Source organism: Nicotiana tomentosiformis, chromosome 2, assembly GCF_000390325.3.
Source record: "Nicotiana tomentosiformis chromosome 2, ASM39032v3, whole genome shotgun sequence".
Classification (NCBI taxonomy): Eukaryota; Viridiplantae; Streptophyta; class Magnoliopsida; order Solanales; family Solanaceae; genus Nicotiana; species Nicotiana tomentosiformis.
Genome location: NC_090813.1, coordinates 41,365,162 through 41,375,937, shown reverse-complemented (window position 1 = coordinate 41,375,937; position 10,776 = coordinate 41,365,162). Strand labels below are relative to the sequence as shown.

At 44.2% G+C, this 10,776-nt stretch overlaps 1 protein-coding gene across 1 annotated transcript; it reads left to right on the top strand.

Moving 5' to 3' along the window:
• Positions 1-6,429: 6,429 nt before the first annotated feature.
• On the top strand, positions 6,430-7,449 carry LOC138904663 (uncharacterized). Its single transcript, XM_070193168.1, has 2 exons — positions 6,430-6,766; positions 6,848-7,449. Exons 1-2 carry the CDS (start codon positions 6,430-6,432, stop codon positions 7,447-7,449), a joined length of 939 nt encoding a protein of 312 aa, XP_070049269.1.
• The last annotated feature ends 3,327 nt before the right edge of the window (positions 7,450-10,776 follow it).

Here is a 10,776-nt window from a genome sequence, read left to right as displayed (position 1 = left end):
ATATACGACTGCAGAATGGTTATGCGGTCCGCATATCGGCCGCATATTTTGTGTGCCAAAATTGGAAAGGAACTGACCAGGTCTGCGGTCACTATGCGGCCCGCAGACCTATTCTGCGGTCGCATAATGCACCGCAGAAATGTTCTGTAGTTGCATAAAGCACCGCAGAACCTCCCTCCGAAATAATTCAAAGCTGGATATGTGACAAGAGTGTGAACCACGAAACGGTTATGCGGTCGCATAATGGGCCGCAAAAATAACATTAAAAATGGTCCAAAAGACTGCTCTACTCTGCGGCCATTCTGCGGTCCGCAGAGTGGTTCTGCTATCGCAGAACGGGCCGCAGAAATGCCTACTTCTGCCCAACATTTTCTTCAACTCCCTAGCCCACTGTTCAATCCAAAAAGTCCGAACCTCTACGCCTGACCCGTCATTACGGAACCCCGGTTTTTAGGAAAACTTTTACAGGGCCTTACAGTCCTGTCATGTTTTCTAGCTTAATTCTGGCTATATTCCTAACTATCTTTAAGGGGTAATACTTGTTGTCTTTGTGATATTTCACCTTGTAACAACCTAGCCAGTCGTTTTGAGAGTTGTAGCCCCATTCCCCTATTCACTGCTCCATTTGTGCTTTATAGCTGTTATATGATTTATCGGGTTAGTTAGTTCAGGTCCGGAGAGAATTCTGAGTAAAATGAGATACTTAGTCTCTTACATGAAAAGCCTAAGTTGTAAAAGTCGACCGGGTGTTCATCTATGTGCAAACCACCTCAGATTTGGATTCTGATGATTCCAGTAGCTCCGTATGGTGATTTTGGACATAGGAGCGTACTCGGAAAATCATTTGGAGGTCCATAGCAGAATTAAGCACGAAATGGCAGAAGTCAAATTTTTGGGAAGTTTGATCGGGGGGTTGACTTTTTGGTATCGGGGTCAGATTCCGATTCTAGAAGTTACAGTGGGTTCGTGGGGTCATTTATGACTTGTGTGAAAAATTTAAGGTCAATCGGACGTGATTTGATAGATTTCGGTGTCGTTTGTAGATTTTGGAAATTTCGAAGTTCATTAGGCTTGAATCAGTGTGTAATACGGATTGATTTCGGGCGGTTTCGGGGTCAGATTCCTGAGGATGATTTCGAGTGTTTAACGGACCAAGGTTCGAAGTTGAAGAATTGCTGAAGGTTTGCAACTGCTGGTGTAATTGCATCTGCGGATTAGGGACCACAGATGTGAGCTCACAGAAGCGAGAAAACAAACTGCAAAGCGGCAAGGGATGCTTTGGTCAGAGGCCGCAGATGCGGCCATTCGCGCGCAGAAGTGACTTGCACATAAGCGCACACAGGCGCGCAGATGCGGGCAAAGGCGTAGATGCGTGGGTTTTTCCGCACATGCGGTTGGCACAGAAGCGGGCAAGGGTTACACCTGCGAGACCATAGAAGCGGTCAAGTTGCCGCAGGTGCAGAAGGTCTAGGCAGAGTCCTTAAATGCGAGATTTCACGATTTTTACTCATTTCAACATTTTTGAGCTCGAATTTTGGAGGTTTTGAGAGGATGTTTCAAGGGGATTCTTGAGGTAAGTTCCTTGTGTTCATTTTTCTTCAATAATTATGTTTCCCCACTAATTTTACACCTAGATGGTGTGTTTTTTAGGTGTAAATTTATGGTTTGAGGCTAGGGATTTGGAGAGTTGGTTTTGAGGATTTGAATGACCAATTGGTGTTGGATTTTGATGAATTTGGTATGGTTAGACTCATGAGTGAATGGGATTTCGGATTTTGTGACTTTTGTCAGATTTCGAGACGTGGACCCGGGGGCCGGGTTTGGGCCGATTTCGGAATTTTGGCTATAATTTCGTATTTTTCTTGTGGAATTGATTCCTTTAGCCTATATTGATTGTATTGTACTTCTTGTGGTTAGATTCGGGACGTTTGGAGACCGATTTGAAGGGCAAGGGTATTTTGGAGTGATTGGTATTCAGGTAACGCACATGCCATGTGACGGGCGTGCAGGCGTGCACCGTGAGAATTGTGACTTGGTTGACTCCATGGCACTGGATAGTGGTTCTATCTTGTTGATATCCATGTTTTCATCATGTGATAAAGTAATTGAACTGTCACACATGCTAAATATCATGTTTAGGCTTTATGCCGGTATTGTTGGGACCCATAGTGGTCCTTTCTTGCTATTGTCTTACTAATTTCATTGATATTTCGTAATCAGTCATATTTATTCATTTCATATCTCATCTTAGTCTCTGTTGTTATTTATTGATGCATCATATCATTGTTTTTGGGCTGATACCATGACATTGTGAGACCGTGAGAGAGAGACTGGAGAGATTGATGACTGAATGAGGCCGAGTTCCTGATTATGAGTGACATTTATGGGATCGGGCTACACGTCGCAGTGGTTATACTCATTTATGAAAGCGCTTGGGCTGAAGGAGCCCCTCCAGAGTCTGTACACACCCCCAATGAGCGCGGTTCATATTATTGAGGGATGGATCTTCCCTGGACATGGATCTTGTTCGAAGCATTTTATACTTGGAGATGGATCTTCTCCAAGGGCTGGATTTTCCATACTTGGTACTGGGTGACTGATGGTCAGTGATGTATATATTCTGGGATGGATCTTCCCTGGGTCGTTTGGGTCATATACAGTACCGAGTGATTGAGCATTTGAGAGTGTGAGCACAGGAGGTTGTCAGCACGGTGCATCACATATAGCATGTGCATTGGAATGGTAGAGGTAGATGAGTTATATTTTTCATATCATTCAGATTGATCCATTTTTACTATTTTAAAATATCTATTGAATTGTGCCGGTTGAGTTCTACATTTCTGCACTGTTATTTTCTGTATCGAATTGTGTCGGTTGAGTTCGTCATGACTTTCAGCCCACAGTTTGTGCTTGTTACTTACTAAGTTGGTTGTACTCATGCTACACCCTGCACCTCGTGTGCAGATCCAGGTACTTCTGGTTACGGCGGCTGCTGATAGAGGAGACAGGATCTCGGAGACTATCGAGGTAGCTGCATGGCGTTCGCAGGCCTTGATTCCCCTTCATTATCTTTATCTATACTTCAGTTTCTACTCCTTAAACATTGTAGTAGACTGTATTCTCACATAGATGCTCATGTACTCGGTGACACCCTGGTTTATTTCGGTTCCAAAAAGGGTTTTCTTAAATATTAATTGCCTCCGTCTATATTTTTAAAGCTTTTACTGTGTTGAGATAGTTGATGTCACGGCCCAAACTCAGGGAGCGCGACCGGCACTCAACCGAGAGTACCCGGCCGAGCAAGCCTATTAGACTTACTTCTACCCAAACTCATCCATGAATAAAGAGGAGATGTACTCCATTAATCAATCACTGAAAAGATTTTGTTAACAACTTCCTTTTCATTCCCATTAGTATCTTCATTCATAATTTCCAAAACATTACGAGTTTATAAAATTAATGAAAAACATAATTTACAAGTACCAACATTTCCGGTTCAATTCCCAACATCAACCATAACCCACAACCTGTCTACGGAGCCTCTAATTACAATAGAAGAGTAATATGGAAATGCCGGCAATAAGTCCCCCGGCTATACCTCAAAATATTGTACATGAGAAACAAAAGATACATGACCCCGAAATGAAGTGGGGTTCACCAAATCAGCTGAAAAGAGTGTACTGCTATCACTGATCAATGCCGCCTACTGAAGAACCACCTGCATCCATTATAGATGTAGCTCCCCTGGCAAAAGGGACGTTAGTACTGTCGAATAGCACTAGTATGTATAGCTAAAAATCCTCTTTCAAAATAGAATGCCCATATAAGAAAAGGCAATACATAGGAACAGCAAGTCACGATCAACAATATCCAAACGTCCAGTTAAAACATAATAATTTTCAAAATATAAACTTCATATATAATTTTGGTTGGGAGATCATTAGCACCGATATACCACCATCTTTGTTAGCACGGATTCCGATCACGCTCGATCGGCTAGGCCATCTCCCCACGAACAATGTGGTTTGACATGTGATGCGAAAGAAAGTTGTTACCAAGAGTAGTACCACCATATGCGCAATATGGCATCTGATCTGCACCCGATCAGCAAGGCCGCCTTCCCACATATGCCATGCGAGTTGACTTTTCCAATCCACAAAGGTTCCAATTTCATCCCAATTAAGGGGAATAATATCACAATCCACCCCTACACCGGCTCGTGTAGTTTCAGGTGTGGGCCTTATGACCCACCCTTCCTCGGTATTGCTAATGATGCTCCCAAAAATAGTTTTGATTTGATTTGCAAACAGAAATATCATAAATACAAATGTACTCACCTCAACATCTTTCACATTGTATGAATTCTCATTATTATTTCCAGTCTTTCACAACGACAATATTTCCTTGGCTCATTAGGCCATTCACAAGATTCTTTATTCCTGGCACGATGGCCGTATTTCATATTCCACACTTTCACCTCTTTCAATTTCAAAGATCACCATCAATTATCAACATATAGGATATTTTAAAAATCATATACTTCAAATCCATTTGAAATGGAAACTTCAAACACAACTGGTTTCTTCCCAAAGAATAAAGCATACCAACCAACAATAGAAACACACATGAAAAATCATAAACAGTCAATACACCATTTACTCTTGCAATACTCTCCCACAGAAATGACAATGTACAATTTCAACACATGAGCATATAGAACTCGAATCACACTGGATATATTTATAAATCAAAGCATTAGTTAAAGCAGCCACTAATGGGCATGAATTTAGTACAAAAGCTTTTAGACAATTCTATCTTTCATTGAAACACGACTCAAAGCCATAAGCTTTTAATACATAACCCACACTTTGAAACTTACAGAAACATTATGGAATTCAATTCCAAGAGAGAAAGTTTAGCCAACATACCTCAATTGCGCTTCTTTAGACTCTACAATTTTTAGGAACCCTTAGCAACCTCAATCTATTTTAGCAATATACAAATTGAACCCAAAATTATGAAAACGTTCATGGTTCTAGTTCACTTCTTATTTCCCCCACACTCTTTATCACATGCATGCAAGATAAACAACCCTGACACCCATGGACCATCTTATTAATACCCCATTATAGCTATGTTTGAAATTAAGAGCTGGGGTGATGAAGTCTTACCTTCTTGGATGAAGAATTTGGTACTCTACTTGAATATTTCCAAAGCTTCAAGTGATGATTGAAGATCAATTTGATGAAAACTTAGACCCTCCCTCTTGAACCCTCTCTCTCTCACTCTAGAAATATCTAACAATCAGCTCAAAATAGACCTAAGGGGTATTTTAACGGAATAGGGGTCGGGCTTTAAATTAAGAAAAATGGTGCCCCGACACAGGTCTGCGATCGCATATGTGACCGCATAATGGTTATGCGGTCCGCAAAGTGACCGCAGAAATGGCCCTCAGGGGCCTGAACTTACACCCCAGGTATGCGACCAGTATGCGGTCCGCATACTCGTTCTGCGGTCGCATAATGCAACGCAGAACTCCCTCCGCAAAAACTCAAGAGGGATTATGCGATCGATATGTGGTCCGCATATCGATTATGCGATTGCTTAATCGACCGCAAAACTGACCTCAAGTTGGCCAAACTTACTGCTTCACTCTGCGGCCATTATGCGGCCGCATAATGGGCCACAGAAATATGTTCTTCTGTGAAACATTTTCCTCTCAGTCCGTAGGGTACTGTTCAATCCAAAAAGTCCGAACCACGAAACCCTGAGTTTGTGGTTTAAATTTTTACGGGTCCTTACAGTTGAGTAGCGGCTTGCCTAGTTCCACAATATGCGTCATCACGACGGTTGGTTTTTGGGTCGTGACAAGTTGGTATCAGAGCCTAGGTTACATAGGTCTCATGAGTCTTGAGCAGGTTTTGTAGAGTCTTTCGAAGCGGTACGGAGACGTCTGTACTTATCTTCGAGAGGTTGTTGAACCCTTAGGAAAAGTATCACTTTTTTGTACTCTGTCATGCGAATTACCAACCCAGCTGGCTGCAGCTGCTCAGGCCTCGGTAGTCCCCGTTATTGCAGACGATGAGTAGAGGAGGCTTGAGAGATTTGGGGATGCTTCGACCTCCATGATTTAGTGGTGTTGAGTCAGAGGATGCTCAGGGTTTTCTTCTTAGGTGTGAGCGGATGCTTCAGACAGCGGGTATTCTGGAGACCAATGGGGTCTCGATCACTACTTTTTAGTTTTCTGGGGCTGCCTTCAGATGATGGGAGGCTTATGAGAGGCACAGGCCAATCGGTGCAGCACCACTTACATGGCCAGAGTTTGCCGTTCTCTTCTTAGAGAAGTTCGTGCCACAGTCTCATAGAGAGGGGCTGCACAGACAATTTGAGCAGCTTTGTCAGGATGGCATGTCTGTGACGCAGTACAAGATGAGGTTTTTTGAGTTGGCTCATCACATAGTTTGGCTAGTTCCCACTGATAGGGAGAGGATTCAGAGGTTCTTTGATGGCCTCACATATCAATTATGGTTGCTTATAAATAGGGAGAGGGTATCTGGTGCTACCTTTGATAAGGTAGTCGACATTGCTCGGCAGATAGAGATGGTCTATAGCCAGGAGCGTGGAGAGAGGGAGGCCAAAAGGCCTCGTAGACCAGGTTATTTCAGCGATGTTCCTTCAGGGGGTCAGTTTTACCACGGCAGGGGTCCACTTTACAGACATGTTCAGACGGGTCATCCAGTTCATCATAGTGCATCATCCATCCATGGTTCATATAGTTATCATCAGGGCAAGTCATCTCTCAATGCCCTACCAGCTTAGAGTTCATCCCATGCACCTTCGGTTCAAGGCTCATCAGCATCGGGTTCTTCTAGCGGGTATTCTGGTGCTCAAGGTTCTCTCCAGTCCCCACCGCCATTCGTAGGGAGGGGTTGTTTCAAGTGTGGAGATATAGGTCACATCAAGAGGTATTATCCCCACCTTACGGGAGGTCCAGCTCAGCAGAGAAGTCTGCCTACGACTTCATCTCCCATTACTTCACCACCCACTCAACCAGCTAGGGGTGGAGCTCAGTCAGTCAGGGGTCTCCCTAGAGGGGAAGGCCGATCAGGTGACGGGCACGCCCGATTCTATGCTATTCCTGCCAGACCTGATACTGTCGCTTCAGACGCAGTGATCACATGTATTGTCTCAGTTTTCCACAGAGAGGCCTCTATACAATTTGACCCTGGTTCCACTTATTCATATGTATCATCGTACTTGGCTCATCTTTTGGATATGCCCTGTGAGTCTTTAGTTTCACCTGTTCATGTCTCTACGTCAGTGGGCGATACTATCATTGTGGACCGTGTATATCGGTCGTGTGTAGTGACCATTAGGAGTTTGGATACTAGAGTTGATCTCTTGTTGCTTAGCATGGTTGATTTTGATATGATCTTGGGTATTGATTGATTGTCTCCATGCCATGCTATTCTAGATTGTCATACTAAGACTGTGACGTTGGCAATGCCAGGGTTACCTAGGGTTTAGTGGAGAGGTTCTCTAGGCTATGTTCCTAGTAGAGTGATTTCATACTTGAAGGCCCGGCAGATGGTTGGGAAGGGTTGTTTATCTTATTTGTCCTTTGTGAGGGATGTTAGTACTGATGCTCCTACTATTGATTCTTTCCGGCGGTGCATGAATTTTCGGATGTGTTTCTTGCAGACTTGCCGGGCATGCCGTCCAACAGGAATATTGACTTCGGTATTGACTCGGTGCCGGGCACTCAGCCCATTTCTATTCCACCATATCGCATGGAACCAACTGAGTTGAAGAAATTGAAGGAGCAGCTTCAGCAACTCGTTGATAAGGGTTTATTAGGCCTAGTGTGTCACCTTGGGGTGCACTGGTGTTGTTTGTGAAGATGAAGGACGGTACTATGAGAATGTGCATTGATTATAGGCAGTTGAACAAAGTTACAATCAAGAAAAAGTATCCTTTGCCGCATATTGATGATCTGTTTGACCAACTTCAGGGAGCAATGGTGTTCTCCAAGATTGATTTGAGGTCTGGGTTTCACCAGTTGAAGATTCGGTATTCAGATATTGTAAAGACAACATTCAGGACCCGTTACAGTCATTATGAGTTTCTTGTGATGTCTTTTGGGCTGACCAACGATCCAGCAGCATTCATGCATCTGATGAACATTGTGTTTCAGCCTTATCTTGACTTGTTTGTTATCGTATTCATTGATGATATCCTGGTGTACTCTCGTAGCCATGAAGAGCATGCCCAGCATCTGCGGATTATGTTGCAGTGGCTGAGGGAGGAGAAGCTTTATGTCAAGTTCTCCAAGTGTCAAGCTTTATGTCAAGTTCAGTGGCATTCTCGGGACACGTGATGTCCAGTGAGGAACTTTCTTGTCTTGGCCGGTTATTATCGTCATTTTGTGGAGGTTTTCTCATGTATTGCATCGCCCCTGACCAAACTAACCCAAAAGGGTGCTCCTTTCAGGTGGTCGGATGAGTGTGAGGAGAGCTTTCAGAAGCTCAAGTCTGCCTTGACCACAGCTCCAGTTCGAGTTTTGCCGTAAGCTTCAGGCTCTTATACAGCATATTTTGATGTTTGTGGATCGGCATTGGGTGTGTGTTGATGCAGGAGGGTAGACTGATTGCTTATGCTTCGTGCCAGTTGAAGCCTCATGGGAAACACTACCCTGTTCATGATTTGGAGTTAGCTGCCATCGTTCATGCATTGAAGATTTGGAGGCATTACCTCTACGGTGTGTCTTGTAAAGTGTTTACGGATTATCAGAGTTTCCGGCACTTGTTCAAACAAAAGGATCTCAATCTGAGGCAGCGGAGATGGTTGGAGATGCTAAAGGACTATGACATCACTATTATGTATCATCCAGGGAACGCCAATATGGTTGCCGATGCCTTGAGTAAAAAGGCAGTGAGTATGGGTAGTCTTGCATTCATTCCCGTTGGGGAGAGACCTCTTGCAGTCGATGTTCAGGCTTAGGCCAACCAGTTCGTGAGATTGGATATTTTGGAGCCCAGTCAGGTTCTAGCTTGTGTGGTTTCTCGATCTTCCTTATATGATCGCATCAGAGAGCGCCAGTATGATGATCCCCATTTACTTTTCCTTCAGGACACGGTTCAGTGCGGTGATTCCAGAGATGTGACTATTGGGGATGATGGGGTATTGAGAATGCAAGGTCGGATTTGTGTGCCCAGTGTGGATGGGTTACCTGAGCTAATTCTTGAGGAGGCCCACAGTTCGCGATATTCCATTCATCCGGTTGTCGTAAAGATGTATTAGGACTTGAGGCAGCACTATTGGTGGAGGAGAATGAAGAAGGATGTTGAGTTTGTAGCTCAGTGCCTTAACTGTCAGCAGGTGAAGTATGAGCATCAAAGACCGGATGGATTGCTTTAGCGGTTAGAGATTCCAGAGTGGAAGTGGGAGCGGATCACCATGGATTTTGTAGTTGGACACCCACGGACTTTTAGGAAGTTCGATGCTATTTGGGTGATTGTGGATCGACTGACCAAGTTTGCGCACTTCATTCTAGTTGGTACTGCCTATTCTTCGGAGCAGTTGGCTGAGATTTACATCCGAGAGATTGTTTGCCTTCACGGTGTACCAGTTTCCATCATTTCAGATAGAGGCACGCAGTTTACATCGCAATTTTGGAGAGCCGTATTGCGAGAGTTGGGCACTCAGGTTGAGTTGAGCACAACCTTTCACCCTCAGACGGACGGACAGTTCGAGCTCACTATTCAGATATTGGAGGACATGCTACGAGCTTGTGTCATTGATTTTGGGGGTTCTTGGGATCAGTTTCTGCCACTCGTAGAGTTTGCCTACAACAATAACTACCAGTCGAGCATTCAGATGGCTCTGTTTGAGGCTTTGTATGGGAGATGACGTAGATCTATCGTGGATTGGTTTGAGCCGGGGGAGGCTAGATTACTGGGTACTGACTTAGTTTAAGATGCCTTGGATAAGGTTAAATTGATTCAGGAGCGGTTTCACATGGCGCAGTCCAGACAGAAGAGTTATGCCGACAGGAATGTCCGTGATGAGTCTTGCATGGTTGGGGAGAAGGTTCTGCTGAAGGTTTCACCCATGAAGGGTGTTATCAGGTTCGGGAAGAAGGGAAAGTTGAGCCCTCGATTCATTGGGCCTTTTGAGGTACTTCAGAGGATTGGGGAGGTGTCTTACAAGCTTGCTGTGCCACCTAGCTTGTCGAGTGTGCATCCAGTATTTCATGTTTCTATGCTTCGGAAGTATATCGGTGGTTCCTCTCATATTTTGGATTTTAGTACGGTTCAGTTGGATGGTGATTTGGCTTACGATGTGGAGCCGGTGGACATTTTAGATCGGCAGGTTCGGAAGTTGAGGTCAAAGGATATAGCTTCAGTGAAGGTGCAGTGGATAGGTCAGCCCGTGGAGAAGGCTACTTGGGAGACCGAGCAGGAGATGCTGAGCAGATATCCACACCTATTTGAGACTCTAGGTATGTTTATAGACCCGTTCGAGGATGAACGTTTGTTTAAGAGGGGGATGATGTAACGACCCAGCCGAACGATTTGAGAGTTCTAGCCCCGTTCCCCTGTTCACTGCTCCATTTGTGCTTTATAGATGTTATATGACTTATCGGGTTACTTAGTTCGGGTCCGGATAGAATTCAGAGTGAAATGAGACACTTAGTCTCTTAAATGAAAAGCTTAAGTTGGAAAAGTTGACCGGGTGTTGATCTATGTGTAAATGACCTTGGATTTGAATTCTGAT